The sequence below is a fragment of the Procambarus clarkii genome, chromosome 89 (genome assembly GCF_040958095.1).
Source record: "Procambarus clarkii isolate CNS0578487 chromosome 89, FALCON_Pclarkii_2.0, whole genome shotgun sequence".
NCBI classification, from domain to species: Eukaryota; Metazoa; Arthropoda; class Malacostraca; order Decapoda; family Cambaridae; genus Procambarus; species Procambarus clarkii.
Genome location: NC_091238.1, coordinates 15,213,066 through 15,236,370, shown reverse-complemented (window position 1 = coordinate 15,236,370; position 23,305 = coordinate 15,213,066). Strand labels below are relative to the sequence as shown.

Sequence of the window (23,305 nt, the reverse complement as noted above, 5' to 3'; positions counted from 1 at the left end):
GATTTGTGGTATGAATGTTATAACTGGTTATGTTCAGGTATGAGGATGAGGTAATGATAGCTGTAATATATTTTGGCCTGGCAGGAGGGTGAGGTGCCAGACGATTGAACTAATGCCATTATGGTCCCTTTTACAGAAGGAAAAGGATAGAAAGAAATAATTACAGAATTAGTTTTCATAATATTCCATGAAGAGTGTATGCAAGGGTGCAAATTGAGAGTTGAGAGAGGTTGATCTTGAAATATATCAAATCCTTTTACAATACATGAATAGCAGAATGTATGTGACATTAAGGAAAAAAGGAGAGGAATTTAATTTCAAGTGGGCCTAAGCCATGACTATGTTATGTCTCTCTGGCTCCTTAAATTAATATTCTGTAGATGTCTAGTTGGGGAGTTAAAGGCAAGAACATTTTAAGTACAGTAGTAGAGGAAGTTGTTTTGTGATAGGGGTAAATTATGGTTAATGCAAACGACAAATTTTTCATTCCATGTAAATAAGTTGCAGTTTATATTTACATTCCCAAATTTTAGGTTTTATATGCTGGGTTTTAGTGGTCTGGTAACATTTATATCATTACATCTGTGGGAAAACAGAGCAACAATCCGTTCTCTCAAATGGACAGTCAGTCAGACATAACCAACACCTACAATAATGCCAGTATAGGGATTCTGCTCAAAGCATCTGCCATAATCTGATTCTGACTATACTCGTCAGAAGCAGAACTAAAAACAAAAGGGCACCACAGCATGGGTGTATGCTATAATCTTTACAAATTGTGACAAAGTATATGTAGGTGAAACATCTTGAAACCTAGATGTAATTATTTGCAAATAATAATTCTGCCTTTTGTGTCTAACTTCAACAACATGTCATATGCATGAACCACAATAATCACCTTATGAACATTAGAAATGTTAACTCATTATCAAAGAAAAAAATTAGACAGTAAGCAGTTGGTAAGCATTAAACACTACAACACAGTCGAACAGAATGAAGGAAAATTTAACATTGCTTTACCCCTTTCTCAATTAATGCTTCATTAATATAAATTGTAACATATAATCACTCATTTATTTCATGCTCACGTTGCTGACCTCATCCCTCCCTCATTTTTACCTTTTATAAGCACTACTCCTGTGCTTCTCTGCTAGATAAGTGTTCTAGGAAGCTAGACTTCCAGGCAAAATGTTTTCTACCAATAATTTACTCTTGGTGTTTCTCAACATAATTATTTTTATGGGCATATATATAGGAGTGTTGTGAGCTTCATCTTCAGCCACATTATTGTGACTTCTCGTCTGCATTTCCAGAGTCATTCATGTATAGGTCTCCTTATAGGTGTCCAAAAAGGAAATTGTTTGCCATTCAAAGTCTCGTCGAAACAAGAAAAAGAAGATTCCTCTTTGTACTGGTGAAGAAGTGGACATGGATCTCAGCCATTTAGAGTAAGTATGATTGATTGTAATATTAACCCTTTCAATACCTTATGCTTACTGTGTTGATAAAGATTTTTGTGGATGAAAATATCTTGAATAATCAAAACTGATTTTGTTTTTCTTAAAATTTTAATTGGAATTGTTGAATTTCACATCAGCACCTCATTATCTGTGGCTTTCATGCCCTCCAATTGAATATGATCTCTTGGTCACCTGATAATATAACAGAAATTTCTAGGGTCACTAGGTTTTTGTTGTTGATGGCTCATGTGAAAGGTTACCATTGTTCAGCAACTCACAAAGATTTAGTGTGTGTGTGTTAATTGATGTTCTGATTTTCTGAGCAGAGTATAGTAATGAGAGACCAAGCTCTAAGATTTGGAAAACTAAATGAAGGTTGCTGGAACTTGCTTACTGGAAGTGCCCAACACCTGGTTGTATATGAAGTGGTGGGGTGCTGTTGTGGATGTATTGTTGCAACATATGGTGCTGGTTCAGTATACTGTAATGTTGTGGTATGATGCCATATCTGTGGAAGATATGGCAGCAAATGGAGGTGATGATGTATTTTTTTATGTCTTTATCATATTTGTTTCTTGCATCAGTTTCTTCTGGGCTGATGCCTTCCTACAATACCTGTATAAAAATAGGAAAGAGGATATTTACAATGATAATGCAGTACTGTATTGTAATTGTCATTTAACATTTCCCATTGATAAGGTGATCCCTGCATATTAGAGGATCCATTTGGATAATTTACATTATAGTACTTTATGCTCTAATAAAATCTTGCTTCATTCTTCAGTGCAGATTCCCCAGTACTGTGGTTGCGTTTGGACCCAGACATGACGATGATGCGGGCAGTGGAAGTAGAGCAACCTGATAACCAGTGGCAATATCAGCTGAGACACGAGCGGGATGTGACAGCTCAGACAGAAGCTATCAATGCTCTTCATCGTTTGGCCAGGCAAGGTAAGTCAAACTGACTTATGTAACCCCTGCACTGCACACACTACTTTCCATGACAACTGCTCTGTACACATAAAAAATCTGAACACTTTTTTGCGTCTTATATTATTGCAATATGATCTCTCATCATGGTGGGGGGTGGGGGATATGCCTTATGATGGCTGTAGTGGAGCAAAGAAATCTTGTGATGAAGTCAGTTCATACTTGCTCCTGCAGCAAGTGTCCTGGAGAGGTTACACATGCCATTCAGTTGCTGGGAGTTGCTGTGAATATAATGGTCATGATTTAATTTCAGTGTCACCAACTCAATATCTAATTGCTTTTTCACCGATGTGTTCACCATTGTTTCACATATTATAATGTAATAAAATATGGAGAATGCTGATACACACACATATATGCATGTCACTAATTTGCTCACCAAACTTTTATTTTACAGTAAATTTCAACACTATTCTTGCTTTTATATCACTGTATACACTCCATTAGTGTATACATATTTATGCTCCATTAGGAAACACTCACAAATTATGGAAGGTGTGATACTCACTGAAGCAGTTCACACAACATTCTTTGCACGATGTTCACTGCTTTTCAACCTTTTGATCTCCTTTGGGTTCTTACTAAAAACACACTCAAGTAGCTGGTATATATTCTGTTTTGTGTAGCTGAAAGCTCTCATTAAAATTCAGTCTGTCTGGAACAGTTTGAGGCATTGTTGGGCTGAGAATGCTTCCAGTTATAACATGAATGCCTTTTCCGACCTTTGTTAGTAAATGTGTCAAAATGCAAGACTAAACACACGCTTAGTTGGTCTACAGCCTGATTTCACCATAGACATATTGCAACTGTTTAGCATGATTATGTCAACAAAGTGGAAACAAATTCTTGTTCCACTTGATAGTTTTTCGTACACGCTCAGCAGCGCCAACCATCATATTAATATGATAGTAATATTAATTCATTGTGTTGGGGATACGCAACCAATGTATATACTGTACTGTACATGTTCAGGTTATATTAAGGTTCTCTTCAAGGTCGAATTATTTACCCTCCTCAGTATGCAACCCCATAGCAAGCTGACTAACTCCTGGGTACCTGGGTGATGTAAAACATTCCCATACACCTGCATGTCTTACAACATTACTATAGGTAGAATATCTATCACATTAAAGGTATCTCAGTATTGGTAATATGAAATTAAATAATTTAAGAGGGAACTAGCCAGGTTCTGCTGATTAAATAAAATTTCTTAGAAATTCAACCCATATACATACAAGTTTTCATGGGTGAAATGTAAGTGTTGTATATTTAGTTTTTCACCTCATGAATGTTTTTACAGGTGCTGTTACGACTGAAATGCGAAATACACTGAATGCTGTGTTAGAAAATGAGCAGTGCTTTTATAAGGTTAGTTATAATGTACATTTTACATAGATATTATGCAAACAATTATGTAAACAATATTGTATGTTGACAATAACTTACTTATTTATTTTATATATTTATATACAAGAAGGTACAATAGGTTTGTGAGAGTACATAACATTGGTTTTAAAGAGTTTAACTAAATGGTATCAGTGAGAATTGCACTTGATATTGATAGAGTAAATGTAAATGAAAGTATGTGACAACCAAATTGATAAGAATGAAGATCAACATGAAACTTCCAACATGCTTTATTATTGATTACAGTATCTATATTGAATGTTTGAATTGCACTGCATTTCAGTTATTTCTATTTTGGAAGTTTGATTCATATGTCTCGCTCTCCATTTACCTGGTAATGTAATACAGATGATAGTCACATTTATAAATTATCGTGAATAATATTCATCTTCCCAGATACGATGTAGAGCTGCTCACTGTCTCACTCGAGTGGCTAATGCCATGGTAGCCAATTGGAATGGTCCACCAGCCATGATGCAGATTTTTCGCAAGATGTTTGGTTCATTCTCATGCCCAAACATCATTAGGCAACACGACTTCACCAGCCTCCAGAATTACTATATACTTAAGGTTTGATCATATCTATTAAGTTTCTGAAATGGACAGTTGTAGTTTGTTAATACTGTATGTTTATTCTTTTCTTCCTATACTACTCCCCCCTATCTTCTCCAGGCTTGCTTCTACCTCCTCATCTACAGTTGGCAATGGAGTATTGGTGATAATGATTTATTTTTTTGTATTTTTGTTCATATTTTTACCTGTTTAGCGGCACTCATTTTTTTATGATTAAAAAATGTATAATGTTTAATGTGCAGATTTACTCATATTTGTATGATGAATTATAAGCTTAGATAAGTCTTTTCTCATTGGTATTAAATTGTAGGCACAATAATAATATCATTATACCCCCATATATGTTTAAATTTTAAACTACTTCCTCTGCGATACTTAAATTTTATATTGCTGTTACAGTATTTGCCTTGGTTCTTTTATTGCCTTCAACAGGTACCCCCGAGTGTCATTGAACTACTACACACTGAGGAAAATTCTTGCTCAATAGCCTAAATGGGTTACAAAAACTTTTACTTTTTGAGAAAGGTTAGGTACAAATCAGTTCCAAACAAAACTCGAAGCCTATTTTTGCAGGATTTTTCTTCAATGAGATAGTCTAACACCCACAGCTCCTTGTATCTGTGAGGGAGCAGGATTCTAGTCTTTGCTTCCAGTAAGCTGTAAGATTGTGGTACAGAAGCTACCTGGGAGCCACCAAAGGGCTCCCAGAAAGGAGCGTTTGATTACACCTAATGCTCTATTTTTTTTGTTATTTATGTAAATTTTATCTTTTAATAACATTTATATAGAAAAAGTAAATTGAACTTACACAGATTTTTGCAATGTTTTCAAACATGACAAGATTACCATTAAAAGGGTTTATTTTAAGGATGCTGTACTGTATTATCAAAGGTTGTTGTGTTGCAGACTCTGCCAGTTGCTATGGCTGGTCTTCGCAACACTCACAAGACATGTCCTCCAGAAGTTTTGGGGTTCTTGATGGACCTCTTCAAATACAGTGATAACTCCAAGAATCGCTACTCTGATAACTACTACAGGGCAGCCTTAGTAGATGCACTTGCTGCAGCAATTTCTCCAGCTCTAGTGCAACATGACCCTGCTACCATCACTTCGGATTCCTTGTCTGAGGATATACGCAGGGTTTTAAATGAGGTATGTATGTCATGCGCAAGTAATGTAACCAGTTTGTTTATTTGCATATTGGATATTGTTGAAAGTTTTCTTGCATATATCATGTTTCCTCTCCACTAGATGTTAAGTTTACACTCCATAAAATTTGGTAGCTATGTTAGAAAGATCAAATGTGTCTCATGCTTCGCATATATTTTACCAGTATATTATGTGGTAAACTGGTATGTTTTACCAGTTTCCATTACTTTTACCAGTATTTGACCTTAATGCTTGTCTTGTGCACCTACCATACACAACCATTTTACAAAGTCAAGGAAAAAGTATGGCTTCTCCACTTGGTAAAGCAATTAAAGGAAAATATATATATATATTGATGTAATCCCTTGCCATTCTTGCCTTACTGCCAGATACACCTTGCCCTCTCTTCCCTTTATAATCATATAGTGTCATAATGGCTAATGTAAGACATCTTGTTAATAAAAATGCAAAATATAGTGCAGTTAAAATAATAGGATATTTAACAGCAACATTGTAAATGTCAGCCGGCCATCCAACGAAACAGCTCAAGTATTCCAAAACATAGAATGACCATCTGTGTCTTGGGCACATTTCCACATCTGTTTTGGCAATTTTGTGTACATATAGGTTTTGAGATATTATTGTAATTATACTTTTATAATTGTCATTTTTTCTGTGGGGAGCCCCTACGGCTCCCTGGAGCTTATCGGGCTAATGTGTGTTATGTTAGACCGGGACATTAGCTAAGGAGTTCAGACCTACCAGGGACCAGCGCCAGAACCTGGCCCCTTCAGAGAGGTTTCAGGGAGCAATGGCCCTGGAAAACCCCATATGGTTGGGGGTTTTCCTTATCTGCCATCGACCGGGGTTAGGCACCCAGAAAGGTAGGCGTAACAAAACAAACCCCACATGGTAAGAAACTACAACAAAAACCGAACAGAGAGGTAGAAAACTCCCTACAATCCCAAGGAAACAAGCAAACAAGCAAACATCACACTTTACTGCCGCGCCGATCGTCCGCGCAGCCCTCCCCACCCCGGGAGGGGGAGGGGGGAGCCCCGGACCTACCGCGCCGGCTGCCAAGCTCCAGTTCGTTCGCTAATGTCAACCGGGATTGACGCTTCTCTGGCCTCAGTTTCCTGGGCGGTGTTTGCCTTGTGTGGCGTTCACTGCCGTGTGTTGTGGTGTGCGGTGGCCAGGAGTACTTCATCAGTGCCGGGGCTGCATGTGCTTAGTGGCTGCCTTCCCTAAGCGCCCTGTGAGTACTGCCCTTGCGTTACAGGGTTATCTTCCCTGGGGCGTTCGGGAACCATTCCCGTAGAGGTTCTTGCTGCTCGGCATTTGCCTCGCCCTTGGGGCCAGCTGGGGCTTGGGGCCCTTGTTTGGCCCTGGGTAGGGATTGGTATTGTGCTGGTTAGGGCGTCAAGGTGTTGCGCAGCCTGCCACCTAAGCGGCGGCCGGTTTCTGTTGCCTCTGGAGACGGTGTACTTTTGCGGGGTTTTTCTTTTGTTTTTCATTTTCTTGCCTGGTGGGGGTCTGCCTAAGGTGGTTATAGTTCCACTGGTAGTGTTTGGCGGCCCTCTGCTAGGCCCCCGTGCTTGTACACGTCTCGAGGGGTTTTCAGTGCTATAATCTACCCTCTTGTTATGTTTGGGTTTCTAAACCGGTTAGCAACACCTTGCCCGGGCTTCCCGTAGTTGTTACCCTACGGGCCCTGGAAACCCCTGTCGGGGCTCGGGGGACCATTGACTGTGTCTTCCGGGTTCCAACCCGTCTTGTACGGGATCGTTGGTTGCTGTTCCCTTGTCTCCGGGTGACAGTCGCCATTTTTACCTCCGTCATGCTGCCTGTTGGGTCACTGACACCTTGACCCGGAGTCTTGCGAGTGATTCTCTGCTTGTTCTCCAGTACTCTCATGATGTTATTACTGTTCAGAGTACAGGCGGCATCCGTGTTGCAAGCTAGGTTAGGTTGCTGCAACATGCTAGGTTGGTTTCCCACTCGAATGCCCCGTGGCCGCCCCGTTTGGTTAGGTGCTGCTCGCCCCTTTCTCTCCATGTTCCCGGCTCCGGACCGTCTGCGTGTTTCTGGGTCGGGGCGGGGTTCAGTTGCGGCAGAGACTCGGGCGGTTTTCGGGGGATGCCCCGTTCGGGTTGGGGACGGAGGTTTGAGCCTGTGCCTCCTGCCAAGGCTTCTGGGTCTTACCAGCGGCCCTTTCTTGTTGCCTTTCCCATGGGCTCTTGCTTTTCTTTCAGGGCGGAGGGCTTGGAGGACGGCTCTGCCCCGGGGCCTCTGTTGTTGGTTCCCGGGGCTGTGGGGGATGCCTACTAGCAGTTCTGGGGCGGTTTTGCCCCTTCAGGGGTTTTTCTGCTGTTGGGCGTCGTTTTTCGCCCTTCCAGTCTGCTAGCTTCCCACATTTGCTGGCGTGTTTTTGTGTATTAAGCGTCAGTCACAGCCCCTGCTGGCGGCCATTTTCGTCTGCCGGTTTCCCGGCGTGGCCACCAGGGCGGCGTTGCGGTTTGTTTACATGCGCCTGAGTGTGCGAGCGAGCGTCTCTGGTGAGTTTTCAAAAAATTTGCAGGGTTTTTGTTCTCCTGTTGTCGTTTCTTTGTTTTTCTGGTGTTTTCTTGCCGTTGCCTGTTTCTCTGGGAACGTTTGGGTGTTGATTTGGGTCTGAGCCTCTGGGTTTAGGCTCAGTGCCCCTGGCTGGTATGCTTGCTCCCACACCTTGCCCCTCGGTTTTCGGTCTGTTGGGACCGTTTTCCCAGGGCGTTCTGCTGGGGTCTGTGCTTTGCCTTTTAGTGGTGTTCTCCGCTGGCAAATGTGGTGGTTTGGGCTCCCCCTGGTTCGATTCTGGGTTCCTTTGGGTTCCTTGGTTTCGTTCTGGAGGTTTCTTCCTCTTGGGCCCCCTTTTGTGGGTTCAGGGGACTTTGTTTCCTCATGTGACCCGGTTCTGCCTTTTGGGGTTCTGGGGTCTTCCTGGCTTGCAGACTGAGCTTTTTGGGTCTTGGCGCATGTTGTGGTTGTGCTGGGACTTTGTGGTTTTGCTGTCGAGGTGGGCCTTTTGATGCAGTTTTGTGCCTTCTTTGCCTGGCCGGCGTAGTGCTCTTTGCCACTAGTCGGCGGCTTGTGCTTTTACACTATGTCCTCACCTAGTTGTGCTTGTGGGGGTTGAGCTCTGGCTCCTTGGTCCTGCCTCTCAACCGTCCGTCAACAGGTGTATCGGTTCCTGTGCCTCTTGGGCTCTGTCATGTCTACATGTGACATTGTATGGGGGTCAGCCTCGTTCCTTGTGTGAGGAGTCGCCACATTACTTCTTAGTGCTTTCCCGTTCCCATTCTGACACTCACAAAAAAAAAAAAAAAAAAAAAAAAAAAAAAAAAAAAAAAAAAAAAAAAAAAAAAAAAAAAACTAATTCTATCTGTGGCTCTTTTGGGTACTCAGTTTCCACCTGTGTCCCCTAGTGCGTGTGCCCCTTGTGTTACATAGCCTGTCCTTCTCAACCCTGTCGATTCCCTTGGGTATCTTGTATGTGGTGATCAGGTCTCCCCTCACTTCCTCTTCCAGCGAAGTGTGGTTTCTTTCCCGTAGTCTCTCCTCATGACTTCGGTAGTGTACTTTTTCTTTCTGAAGGGGTTCTGTTCCCTTCTCTGTTGACTGGGCGCTGGGGGAGCAGCTTGCTCTGTTGCCTCTCGCTTGGTCCCGCTGTTGGTGGGCGCTTTGGGTTGTCTTCCGGCCTCTGCTGGCGTCGGAGGACGGCTTCTCCCCCTTGGGGGGGGTTCAGAGCTGGCGGGGTGGGCTTCTTCCCTGCGCTTCGTCATTTCCTCTTCGTGGGTGCGTGGGGCGTGGTCGATCCGCCCCATCCTTCTGGGCTTCCCGTCTGCTCTTTGCAGTCATGAGCTTTTCCCGTCTGCTCTTTGCAGTCATGAGTTTTTCCAGTCTGCAGTTCTTCTGGACTACTTCCGTCTGCGCCCTGGATCCTCTCCCCTGCTCGGAGGACTGTTGTCTCCTGTTCGGATTCTGTTAGGGCCGGGTGCATGGATGGTGGACCTGGACCTCCAGGTCACTTCTTGGCACGTTCCTCTCCAGTTTTTCTGGGGCTAGCACGGTTGGTAATTCCCTATGTGTACTTACCTCAGTGTAGTTACAGGATGTGAGCTACTCTCGTGGTGTCCCGTCTTCCCGGCACTCTTTGTCATATAATGCCTTGATTATACTTGTCATATTGTCATATAATGATTGTCATATGTCATAATATGTCTTCATATGGTTGTCATACAATGCTTTGGTGGTGGGGCTTCAGGTTTGCTGTTTTTATTGCATTCCCTATTTTGTGAAGGGCACTTTGTATACTCTTTGCATCTTTACCGGATCTTAGTGCCCTGTCTGCGTCTGAGATTCGGTGTCTGGCCTACCTCGACGACTGGCTGGAGTGGGCTCCCAGTCAGGCCGCTTGTCTGCTCGCCAGGGGATGGTTCTTTCCAGATCGCTGGGTTTGGTTTCCTGGTGATCTGGAGGTTTTACCTTCTGTTTCCGTCCCGGGTTCGGACCTGGGCCTTGTTTCAGGCTCTTGGGCCCCTCATTGTCTTCCCTCCAGAAGTGTTGCTGTGGCTGTGGTCCCGCCTTTGGCTGTTCAGGAGGGGGTCCCGGGTTGCTCAGCGTTTGCTTGGGCGGTTGTGCGGGAGTTTGCACTTCGGCGTGCTTATCTGCCCGCGGAGTCGGGTTTGACTCCGGCGTCGGTTGGTTCCTACGGATACTCCACTTCCGCCTCTTGCATTCCTTGGGTTCCTCTGGGGATCTGGTGTTGGTGCTGCGTCACCAGCTTCCTCTTTGGGGTTTTCGGGGTTCCGTGCCTTGGCGGCTCCCCGAGCCTTCGCTCGATGTGTTCACGGACGGGTCGTCTCTCGGCTGGGGCTTTGTGACCAGTGCTCACCAGGTCGGCCGAGGTTGATGGAGTCTGTCTGTCCATCGGGCTCACAGCCCGGTTCAGGTGTTCATGGCTGTCTGGTTTGCGCTTCGGAGGGTTTGGGTCACTAGGTACTCTCCCATTCAGCTCTGTTTGGACTGTTCTCTGGTGGTTCTTGCCGGAACCACAGGGGGTTTGGTTAACCGTGTGGTTCGTGTCCGGGGTGTGTCCTGCATCCTGGTGGACAGCTGTCTCGGTTCATTCCTCTTCGTGGGTTGGCCAGTCGTCGCCGATTCGTTTTGTTGGCTCTGTTGGGCTTATGGACTCCTGGCCATGGACGTCTTCGGGTCGGCGTGGTCTAGGCGTCGCCCGTTTTGTGGCGCCCTTCCCACCTGCGAGGACTTCACGGTGGAGGCTTTCGGCAGGCCTGGTCGAGGTGGGGGGTACCGGTACCTCTTCTCCCGGTCCAGCTGTTGCTTCGGGTTCTGGCTCAGTTGCAGCCCATTCCCACGAGAACAGTCCTTATGGTTCCACTGTGGCCGGCCCGGCCTTCTTTTCAGACGCTGCTTGATAGGTGTCCGTACCCGGGGCGTTTTTCCTGAGGCTTCGCCTCTTTCAGCAGGCCGAATCGGTCCTGTCCGTGACTGGTTCGGCCTTCTCTTTGGCTCTTCGCGTCTGGTATTTTGACGCAGGTATCGCCATCTCTATGGTGTTCAGGTGGCTTTGTTGACAGTGTCCCACCTGCGAGCTTCGTCTTGGAGACTGTATGACGTTTCTTACGTCTTCTCGCGTTTTGTTTCCCCCCCGGCCTGCTCATGAGTCGCCTGAGCCATCCTGGTCCTTGTTCAGGGTGCCTTCTCTTCCCCTCAGTTTGTGGTAGCCCCTTCGGTTTTAGTTTCCTCCTCTTTGGTACTGGTGGTAGCTTTATTGGTGTGCAGCCTTTCTCTGTCCTGGCGACGGTCGAGACGGCTGCTTTCCGGAGGGGTTCTTGGGGTATTAGTACTTGTTTGGTTTGGCCGGGGGGTGCGTCCTGTGTTCTCCCGGGTCGTCCGCAGTGTTTTCCTTCTTACTGCGGTCTGTCTTTGCGCCCGTGCTGTTCAGACGTTTGCAGCAATTGCTGCTGTGTTGGTGACGTCTCGGGCTCATTTCGGGCGCAGGGAATTGTGGGTCGCACAGGTTTTTGGCCGCCCATCCATGTGTGCGTCTGTTCTTGGGCGTTCTTGTTGCCTTGGGTCGCAGGTTTGCGACAGGTTGTCTTGGCTTTGCGTTGCAGAGTTTGTGGCGGCCGCCTCCCGGGTTAGCCCTTTCTTTTCCTTCTCTTTGGGTATGAAGCTCCAGGGAGCCGTAGGGGCTCCCCACAGAAAACCAGCGTTGAATGTAATGAAACGCCATTTTCTGGGTGAGCCCCGGAGGCTCCCTGGAAACCCTCCCTCCCACCGGTCGGCGGTTTTTTCGCGTTGGTTGAAGCTTAGCTTCCGAACTGGAGCTTGGCAGCCGGCGCGGTAGGTCCGGGGCTCCCCCCTCCCCCTCCCGGGGTGGGGAGGGCTGCGCGGACGATCGGCGCGGCAGTAAAGTGTGATGTTTGCTTGTTTGCTTGTTTCCTTGGGATTGTAGGGAGTTTTCTACCTCTCTGTTCGGTTTTTGTTGTAGTTTCTTACCATGTGGGGTTTGTTTTGTTACGCCTACCTTTCTGGGTGCCTAACCCCGGTCGATGGCAGATAAGGAAAACCCCCAACCATATGGGGTTTTCCAGGGCCATTGCTCCCTGAAACCTCTCTGAAGGGGCCAGGTTCTGGCGCTGGTCCCTGGTAGGTCTGAACTCCTTAGCTAATGTCCCGGTCTAACATAACACACATTAGCCCGATAAGCTCCAGGGAGCCTCCGGGGCTCACCCAGAAAATGGCGTTTCATTACATTCAACGCTGGTTTTCTTTTTTTTTTTCTTTTTTAAGGTAGTGGCTTCCCGAGCTGGAAAGCTCAAAACTAGTTTGCTGCTTTAGCCTTCTGGGACGTGATTCTTTTTTTATTCCACTGGCCATTCCTGTTTCCACTCACTCAATCTGTTGGGTTCAGGGTTTTTTCGCTTTCGAGTGCGTAATGTGTTTCATCGTTGGCCCTCTGTGTTGGTCATATTATTCTCTTGAGCAGCATTCTACCAGGCTGTGGATAGTTTGCAAACCCACACTTCATGCTTCAGGCTTTTGCAGTCCCTGACATCACTGGGAATGAAAGCATGGGATTCTGCTTTGTTGTATGAAGAGGACTTCAAAGAATTGGTTCTTGCTGCTTGCAACAAGACCAAGCCTTCCTATGCAAATTCTCCTGATTTGACTGGAGGTCTAACTTCTTGAATGACCACTTTTTGCGCAGCTTTCCAGCCCCACCATTGATCAGAGTGCTGAAATAACCTACACTCGAGGAACCACCAGAGGTAGTGTTGAATGCAGAGGCCTTGAGTGTTGTCTCTTTGGTGAAGTTAACTAAAGCTACAGAGTGTACTCCTTCCTTCCTTAGCCATTTCACCTCATTTATCTAGAACTCATTGTCTGCATGTTCTGTTGTAGAGTCACAAGCCTCTATAGTTGGCACTCCCTCTCCTTAACCATACCACACGTTCAGGTTTGGAGATGGGTGCCTATATTGGTCATTCCCCTATCTGTATTGAGAAGAGCTTCTAGGGCTTCAGGAGGGTTTCCAGAAGAGGGGTTGTGGCAATTTAGTGTTGCCAAGGATCATTTGGACGGAGCTTGAGCATTTATGAAGTGTACATGTGTCATAGCGGATAGTTTTGATTGATATTGTCTTGATATGTGATCTGTACGTAGTTCCCACCCATTTGCAGAGAACAAGACAGTTAGCAAGGGTACTGGTCCCTATGGGCAGTGAAGGCCAACCAGAATCTTGGCATTTTCAGTGTCCTGGTGTCAGTTAATTTAGCTAAGGGAAGCTACTAAGGGACATTTCATTATAATCACTGCTCTATTTTTGTGAATTATAGAATGTTTTATAATGACTAGTGTTAATAATATGTGATAGTGAATTTAAACCTTATTTAGTTTTTTACTGCCTTGGTAGATCACTCGGTATCTAAATTTGGAGAAGCTGCTACCCTGCTACAAGTACACAGTGACAGTATCCTGCCTTCATGCTATTCGTGTTCTGCAAAGAAATGGTCACATACCACCTAAGTCAGATATCTTCAAAGCATATGCTGCATACCCTCAATACATTGGTGAGAAAAATGGAATTGTAATACTGTAGTTATATAACATGAAATAATTCCTCTATAATTTACTCTGGCTCCTGATGTTTATTCACTAGAATGCATAATTTTGCTTATCCTTTGTAGGCTTAGAAGTAAGTAATTATCAGAAGAAGGCACCACTGTAGGCTAAGGAAAGTTTGCAACAATTCCTAGTTACTATAATAAATTCATACAGGGTTTGAAATTTCTGTGCAAGTTATTATTGAAAATGGAATATTTTTTAAATCTTTAAAGTGTTAAGATTGAATCTTGTTATTTTATATTTAGTTATCATTTATTTTCAGATGTTCGGGTTGCAGCAGTGGAACAGATTGTGGACTTCCTAGCGCGTGATGGCCAGCGTGATGACATTGACTTTCTGCTGACTTTGGCTGAAACAGACCCAGTCCCAAGAATTCGATACTTAACTCTTGTAGCGTTAGCTCAGAATCCTCCATTCATTATGGGTCAAAGTCATAAACTTGACAATGAGCACTTAGTTGAACGTTTGTGGAATATAATGAAGTAAGTAAAAATTATCTGTAGAACTCAGTTTTTTATATACAGTAGGGTTCAAATTTTATGCAACATTATTTCTCATGAGCCTTGATATCTTGATCTGTGATCTATGAGGACAAATTTGTTTTGTGCTGTAAATTTTTTAATTGATGTCAGTGTGATTAAGCAAGTCATTAGTAAGAGGAATATGCAAATTAAAATGCACTGTGAAAAATGCACAAAAATTAAATTGTACGGGAATTACACTAGTTTTTTTGGAACTCTTTAACAGTAGATAAAGGCAAAATGTATATAGTGTATCAGTAATACTGTGATCATTGAATAAATTGTGACTTTTGTACATCTGTACATAATCATTCTAATAAATATTTGGCCATATATAGGGTAATGTTGACTAGTTGATTTGGGCTCCCAAACGTTCTACATGTGTGCTTTCATGGTGTATTGTGCATTCCCAGTTTATGAATTTCGGCTTTCTCATCAACTAGCAAAACAGTCCTTGTTGATGCCTTTCCAGTGGTTGATATAATTAGGTTTGATATGGGACTCTTTGAACAAACTCCATCTCCCATGATTGTCCTTGCTGTATCAGAGGGACCTCCACTGCCCAGTGATATGGAGGTCATGAGTTTTATGTTGAGTTGGGACTGGCTGAAAGTGCTGTACCACTTCTTCATCTTAGTTTCCCCTGGAACATGACTTACCAATTGATTTATAACTAAGTTTCCAATTACTGCTGGGTGAACAGTTAAGGAACCGTACCTAGTAGACCCTCCCTATCCCGTGCTGGACCCCAGCCGTAATTCCTTACAAGGTGTGAGGTGAGCATGCTACCAGATTTTTTTAAACCGATAATGAGAATCAAGGTAGAACTTGGTGTAGATTACAGAACTAGACAAAAAATTAACAAGCATCTTTGATTATCGTTTGACTTTTATGATTTACATAGGTTATTCCAAAAAGCAAATTGTCATCTTTCCCCAAACACTGTTAAATGTGGGGTATAATATTCATCTACAGTAGGATCCAGTGTTATGTCACAGGTAGTCAGTCATGTCATGTCGATTACTTGGCCAAAAATGTATGGGCCAATGCTAGATTATATTAAGATATACAAGTCAGTCAGTCAGATAGACGCTGACACAAATTTATTTATCTATATGTATGGGTATATATAATAACTTATCTATTGCTTGCTATCTTTCCTAGCTCTGGACAGCATTGTGATTCCCGAGTTCGGTGTGCAGTAATGGACCTCTACTACGCCATGTATGGACGGCGCAGACCAGCTTGCATCCCTGCATCTGAGCCCGCTCTTGTGCTCAACCTCCGTAAACCACCACATCCTCCCATCCAGAATACAGTGATAATAGTAAATCAGATTTTTTTTCTTTATACAAATTTAAACCTCATATTTTATATATTTGCATAACAGGGGTTACATTCTAGAGACAAGTCATCTCAGGCTCATGAATGAGGTAGTTATCGTAATGCTCCAATGGTATATGCAAGGGCTGGTGGTGGCCTCTTACAAAGTGGCAGGATATTCAACCACCCCAGGGGATGCTTGGGTGCCTTCTGGCAAGCATGGACCCAAAATGCCTGTGGGCTGCACATTGTTTCTAGGGGTCTTGCTTAGGGATGGGACTTTATCCTTTCATTCTGAATGACTGTGGCCTTGGTCCAACAGGTGGTACCAAGTGGATTCTGGGCTATTTTCCTGGATCTACGGAATTCTTATTGGCACATTACCATCCATCTGCAGTTGAGTGCTGGGGTTTATAATAAGATGCCTCATTTTTCCTATACAGGGGTACCTCAGTTTACGAATTTAATCCATTCCCAGAGATGGCTCTTGACCCGAAAATTTGTAAACCGAAACAAATTTCCCCATAAGAAATAATGGAAAATGAATTAATCAGTTCCAGATTCCCCCAAAAATTAACTTCAAAAGTAAATTTTATACCAAATTCACCCAAATCTTCAATACAAAAGTATGTACAAATTATTACTTGCCTTTACTGATGAATCCTGTTTGCGTATGGAAGACAGTGAGGAGGGGGGGGGGGGAGGAGGAGAGGTGTTACTGTTTGGAAGAGAAGTCCCCTTCCATTATAACATCAGGCAGTGATGACTTCTCTGGGGAACTCTCTCTGGCAATAAAGCCCTGACAAAGCATACTCTTGTTGGCTGGCCCAAAACTTCATACAACTTTGTTTATATTTACAGTATTTGTATTTTTAAAATAAGTTTTTACTTAATAAATCAGGCTAGCCATACAGCACATGTAATCATCATATTTGATTTAGTTAATTTATTATGCACCCACACTAGTATTTTGATATTAGTAAAACAAATAATTTTTTAAATGATAATACAGTATCTTTTATTTTCAGTTAAAAGAGGAAGACAATAATACTTCACAACCTATGAAACGAGAAGCACCTGGTGATGATGTATCGGAACCTAAAGCTGAAGTAAAAACAGAAATTGTAGAAATGCCTGTTGAAGTTATTTTTACAGAGGACAACAAAACAAGAATAAAGGCGAGTTGCATTTTCAATGAATTTCTGTTAATGTTTGTGCCTGCTTTCATATAAGATTAAATGAACTCTTATGGAATAGTCCAGTATGTTAAAAGTAACTCCTTATATAATAAGTAAATAAGACTCCTTTTTATGGACAGGAGGATGTTGAAGTGTGTGAGGAAAATGTTGAGCAGTATGCAGCGCCAAGTGTGACACCCAGTGTCGAAGGTGACATGTCTGAATCTACCACGTCACTTCCTTGTGATAGCCAGGATACACTTGGAGCCCCTACAGGTAACCTTCATAACAGAATATCTGTGCTTTTATTATTAAGGCTTTAATATCCTTTACATTGCAGTTATTAATTAGTTTAGGATTGTTGTGATCTCATTGTCCACCACTCTGTACTACAATTAGATTATAAATTCTTACATTACAGAAGGGGGGGAAAGGGGACATGGAACCTATCTTCTTAAATTTTCTTCTTCCTATAGGAAAAAAATGGCCTCGGATCTGGGGCCTTTTTTTTTTGCCCAGGAAACAAAATGCAAACATAGTTGTAAGACTGTGTGGATGTGAGAGAAATAAATTTGTAGAAAACAAAGATGAAGTAGTGAAAGTTAAACAAAAATAATGGTTGAGGTCCTAGGTTTGTGTGAGACCAAGATTGAAGGTAATTATCATGTTGCATTATCATTTGCAAAGTTCCTTGGCAAGATGGGACTAAGGTTGATGCCAGCTTGGTGTCTAGGAATCATCCTGTGTGAACCCTGGCAACTGATTCAGGAGCCACTGAGGAGCTGATCAGAAAAGAGAATTTCAGTCCTCTCAATACCTTGCACACTGATATTATGCAGAGCCCTAGATGGACAAGTACATTTTCCATTTGTCTTGTCCCTCTAAAAAGAGGAGAGGAGGACACTGGAGAACAAACATCGATCCACTCATGGGTAAACTGTTCCGTATACACACTCAAACCCCCAAAACTACTCAAAACAATATTTGGCAACTAAAAAATGGCCATGAATCACACTGAACTATCTAGCACCGACTAGGCAACAGCATTGACTGCCACTAAGTGACAGCAAAGGGGTCGGATGAGGTGGCTACCCTCATTTTCCTGCCAAGCATCCACCCTGATGGTAATGAGAATCTGCATAAATCAGAACATAAAATCAGATTAGTTATCCTAGTGACTTAATCTAAATCTGTGTGATCCCATGCTTTAGTGTTAGCTACATAGTCTTCCTAGCTTGGTATCATTTGATAGTTACTTGTTTACTTCACATCTGAGAAAATCATTAGAACCCATGATGATAATTCAAGCTTGCACACTGGGTGCTTCATATCTTATTTCTTAACACTTTCATTACCCCGGCGGGTGACCCGCCATGCACTTCAAGGTAGTCCAAGTGGTGTGTGTGAACTCACCACCACCCACAAATGTTTATACTGTACTCTTTTTACTTTCTGACCCAAATTTTCATGCTACATCGTTCAATTTAGTATCAAATTGTTCGCAATAGAATGCTCTAGAGGAATATGTGCTTATAAGAACATATAAGTCTCGCTTTCCTATACTTTAGACCTGCCGCGCACTGCAAGGTAGACCAAGAGCTCACCACACACAAAAATGTTTATACTCTTTTCAGGTTTCTGACCTCAATTTAGTATCAAATTGTTCGCAATAGAATGCTGTAAAGGGATATTTGCATATAAGAACATACAAGTCTTGCTTTTCTATACTGTACTTTCAATGAAAACTTAGTAACTTTTCCCTCGTACGTGTTTCTTTCGATGCTTTCATCATGGATTGGGTCTGTTCTTCATCAGTATCCATCTGGAAGTCAATTTGCAGTGTTTATAAAGCCAGTAACAACAAATACGTGAGATAAAATAACCAGAATGGGGAAACTTTTTGACTCTAGGGAAGGCTGTGGCTGTCACGAGAACAGTTCGCCTCCAGCGTGGGTGAGCACCCACATGGTGGGGTCAGAATGCCAGATGGGATATACAGAGAAAGGGAAGAAATTGCCACTCATTTTAAAACAAGTCCCATAGTGTTCAGACAATAAATGGAATTATTACAAATTGTTTAATTATTGACGCTGTTTGCGTCATCCAGCATACTCCATACTTTGATTTTATGACAAAATATGGGGCATTAGGCAGCAAAAGTGTTAAATCAGTTTCTCTGATCTAACAGTTGATTGGACCAGTCTGTTCCAGTGGTGCTCTCTCCAAGTGCTAATTGCTAGGATGAATGGCTCCCTTTTGCCCACCAGAAAGAGGCATTTCATTACGCTCAGTGCGTGACTTTTTTTTTTTTTTTACACAAAGATAAAATTAGATTAGTGAAGGTTGGTTCTTAATTTGGATACCTAAGCCATACAGTATAATCTGGCAGTGATTATATGCTGGATTGGCTTATCAGATAATCTGACTTTGGATGAATATATATTTACTATTCAGTACCTGTGTTAAATGCACTAATTTCATAATGGGATGAGTCCTCACACTTCAGCCAGGTCATTGCCTAGGTTCCAGAATCTATTTTAACCTTCCAGGAATACCAAGTAAATTATACAGTAGCCTGGAGTATCCATGTACACACTCTTGTTACTTTGAGGCAGTTTGCTAGTGCAATTTAAGTATGTGAGAGAATGAACTTTCCCTCACCTGTCTTCCCCAATTGTACAGTAACCTAACTTTGTTTTATTTTCTTCAAATATTTTTGTGTTCATTTGACATTAACTTCCATAAACTGTACTATAATGACTTTCTTTCCAGACTTTCCCTTTTTGTGCATGATTAAACTCATCCATGATAGTATCATATGAAGAAAAAAGGTTTTATCCCCATCATGGTCACTGGGCCAAAATTCATGGCATCATCTAGACTTGCAGAATCTTGAAGATTTTCTTTTGTAAGAAATGAATTGGGATCCTGTTTTGAACAATTAGCACTTAAGTTAAATTTATTGAGACTTTATAATATATTATAATTTGAAATTTCAGCAAAACCAGCCAGTCATCTCATGGTCAGCAAGTGTACGTAAGCTGTCAGCTTCCTTGAGCTACTTTTTGGCTGTCATTTCCTAATTATGAATACTATGCAAATAATATTCCCATTATGAACAATGAGGTGGACTTTAAAAGCATTTAAATACTTGTCATTGGATAGAATTTATAAGTTCGTGCATCATGCTTGGCTGATCTCAACACCTGACTCCCCATCATCTTTAGGAACCCCTGTTTACCGACCTCACATCTGCTTACCCATTGCCTGTAAAAGCTCCAGGCGTGCTTCTAAACCATTATCTACAGTATATATGTAAAAACCATTACTGTACTCTGTAAAGTACATGTTACATAAATAGCCTCGACATGAATTTTTTTTACTTGTATAAATTTTTTAATATATAATTGTCATTTGACAGAACTTCTTAAACCAATAATCAGTGTATTTCTTACTTTGAGTTCTACTTAAATGGTTTGCATGTAAAGTTTTAAAATTTATTCAGTCCTTTATATTTGCTGTATTTATATCTTTAAAACCTTGTATTTTTATCATAAATTAGTTTTTAACAATTGTCCATAATAATTCTATACAGCATTTATTTATTTCATAATTCTATACAGCATTTATTTATTTCATAATTCTTCAATTTTCAATAATTAATGTTTCAAGTATCTTATTCCCTTTTTAATAATGTAAATGATTGTAGTGTTGTTACCATCCTTATACTTTATGAACATTTCTGAACATGGCCCCCTTAGTATGAGCTGATCCCTTGCCTTATGCACCGGATCCATCAAGACAGCAACTATGCTAAGAGACCAGGAGGCATAGCAGGAAATCCAAAATAGTCCTATTGAAAAGCAGAGGTGCAACAGATACCATTTGAGAAAATTTTTGTCTCAAGAATTGTCTCAAAGAAGACCTCTTTATCAAAAGAGGTCTTGATAAACATTTACATTTTATACCTGATCAACTGAGCTATAAGTCATACATAAGACTGTGAGTGGCAGCATCTAACAGCCTGATTAACCAGACCACCAACCAGGAGGCCTAGAAGGAGACTGGGCTGTGTGGAACATTGATTTCTAGAACCATCTCAAGGAAGCCGAAGGAAGGAACATATCTTTGCAAATGGTCTTGTCCTTGCCATGAATACTGTATTTTACTCGATGGAGAGCATACCTAAATCCATAACATAGAAAAGAGCTTGCTTTTTCACAAACCCTTCAAATCAGGGTTCTTGGAGACTCTTATATTGGCAAGAATTACTCTGAACTGTCGTAACAGCTGACTAACTCTACTACCTCCAAGTGGCAACACTAGAAAATAACATGGCTGGGAAAGGTAGGTCACCTCACTCTGTGAATAGTGCCTGTCATAACTCCCCTCTGCTCTGATGAAAGTGCAGTGTGGTTTTCCTAAGTAGGATTGTTTTCAGTTTTAGTGAGGGGGACATCTTCCATGCTTAAAGGTTCACTTTATGGCATGGTACTCCCACTACCTGTGTGCTTCTGTTCTCCTAATCCACTTTAACTTTCTTTCATATCTCTACCTTCCCTAGCATCAGTTGCAAGGATTAACCTAGTTGATCTAACCTAGCACTAGAGAGGATGGGCTGGATTATCAGCTGATCACCACAGCAACACTCACTCACTCACTCTCACTTTCTCCTTACTCAAGTGGGTGTTCAGTGTAATAGGGATGGCAGTGTTTGTTGAGTCTCCCACCTCACCTCAAGAACCAGTCTCACAAGGTAGCATTAATAATGTCAAATGACAACTTGAGAGGATTCAAGCAAATATACAATATGCCTTTTTATTTACTAGGTAAATAAAAATGATTCATCATTATAGCATAGTATAATATTATTCAATGTATTTTTCTTGTATTTAAAAAATAATTGCAACAAAAATGCCACCTAAAGGCATCTCTAGTTTCAACAAGTCTGCAGATGCAACGAATCGTTGCTGGTCCCGTATAGTTCGCCAAATTGAGGTTGCATTCTATATCTGAGCTTTGTTTTATCTAGGATAACTTTCACCCACTTAAATCTGAGCTGAGCTTTATTCTGAAATTTATGTACTGTTTATATTATTTTTCTTATTCATCAAAACTGCGTTATTGTTTTATATTAAATGTTAAGACATTACATATTTTCCTAATAGGCATTCTGATCATGAAATTCCTATTTAGCGTGTTTGTGCTCCATTTTCTTTGTAAAAATATTGTATTGCTTGTATGCAAATTTCTCTCTCGTATCTTTAAAAGTTTTCTTACTTTATTTAATATTTTTCTTTTTACTTTAGGTGGCCATATTTTACAACACACTTGTTTGTCCTCAGGTTTCGAATCGGACATGTTCCGCACAGGTAGTGCAGACTCTCATGGCAAATCACACAAGAGCAAGAAGAAGAAGAAGGATAAGAAGCATAAGAAGCACAAGAAACATAAACATGAACATAAAGATAAGCTGGATAAACTAGATAAGTTTATACAAGAGGAAAACCTTAGTTCAGGTTCTTCTAATCCCCCAAGTCCTGCCTCTCCACCCAGTATGTCTGGAGTCACAACGAGCAGTATGGCTAGCAGTATGCCGAGTACTGTGACGAGCAGTCTGCCAGGCAGCATGACAAACATGTTTTAGTCATCAATGTACAGTACAATGTTTCTAAGAGCACACACTAATTTTTGTAGTTCATCTCTTTTTGTTGAATTTAATTCCCTTTCATGTAAACATATACTCATCCTTCTTGTTCACTACATTACCCAGCATGTGCTCATCCTTGTTCACATTACCCAGCATGTGCTCATCCTTGTTCACATTACCCAGCATGTGCTCATCCTTCTTCACAACATTACCAAACATGTGCTCATCCTTGTACACCACATTACCAAACATTTGCTCATCCTTGTTCATCACATCACTAAATATGTGCTTATTTTCATTCTATGATTTTTTCTTCTGTTTATCATTTCTGTTCAAAATGACTACAGTTTTAATATGTCAAGTAAGCCATATATCTCGGCACCAAGTTAATTATTTGGTATGTATTTTGACCTTTTTAAAATATTTTTTAGCACAGAGTTGTATGTAGTCAAAGAGCATAAATATGCAATAAATAAATACAAAAAAAAGTTCCTTATATACTGTAATGTAATTTTCCCTCGGTGTATTGTTACCAGGTGTACAGTGTATTAACTTCAACTGAACTTGCCTCTTTGTGCTTGTGGGGGTTGAGCTTTGACTCTTTGGTCCCGAGGACCAAACTGCGAGTTTCACACATTGTGGGATTGAATAATACATGTTGTATGAAGCATTGTTAATAATGTGCCTTTGACATTTAGTTACTAATTTATCACCTCTAGTATGGCTAAATTATCTGCATCTAGGTACTGGTTGTTATGCCCGGTGAGTGCCTTGTATTTACTAATGCCTGTGGGTAAAATTTCATAATTTTGACTTGTTCATTGCAGTGCTAACTGAAAAGGATACTTTAGTTTAAGATTT

General features: G+C 41.7%; 1 protein-coding gene across 1 annotated transcript in view; it reads left to right on the top strand.

The window, feature by feature from the left end:
- The window catches only part of Taf2 (TATA-box binding protein associated factor 2), a 44,165-nt gene extending 21,223 nt beyond the window's left edge, over window positions 1-22,942 (top strand). The window contains exons 14-24 of the mRNA XM_045766934.2: window positions 1,342-1,448; window positions 2,245-2,411; window positions 3,751-3,818; window positions 4,254-4,427; window positions 5,337-5,582; window positions 13,561-13,717; window positions 14,035-14,254; window positions 15,458-15,620; window positions 16,645-16,794; window positions 16,935-17,070; window positions 22,140-22,942. Coding sequence (XP_045622890.1) covers window positions 1,342-1,448; window positions 2,245-2,411; window positions 3,751-3,818; window positions 4,254-4,427; window positions 5,337-5,582; window positions 13,561-13,717; window positions 14,035-14,254; window positions 15,458-15,620; window positions 16,645-16,794; window positions 16,935-17,070; window positions 22,140-22,441 — 1,890 coding nt within the window. The 3' untranslated portion in view covers window positions 22,442-22,942. The remainder of the gene's footprint in view (window positions 1-1,341; window positions 1,449-2,244; window positions 2,412-3,750; window positions 3,819-4,253; window positions 4,428-5,336; window positions 5,583-13,560; window positions 13,718-14,034; window positions 14,255-15,457; window positions 15,621-16,644; window positions 16,795-16,934; window positions 17,071-22,139) is intronic.
- Window positions 22,943-23,305: the final 363 nt, after the last annotated feature.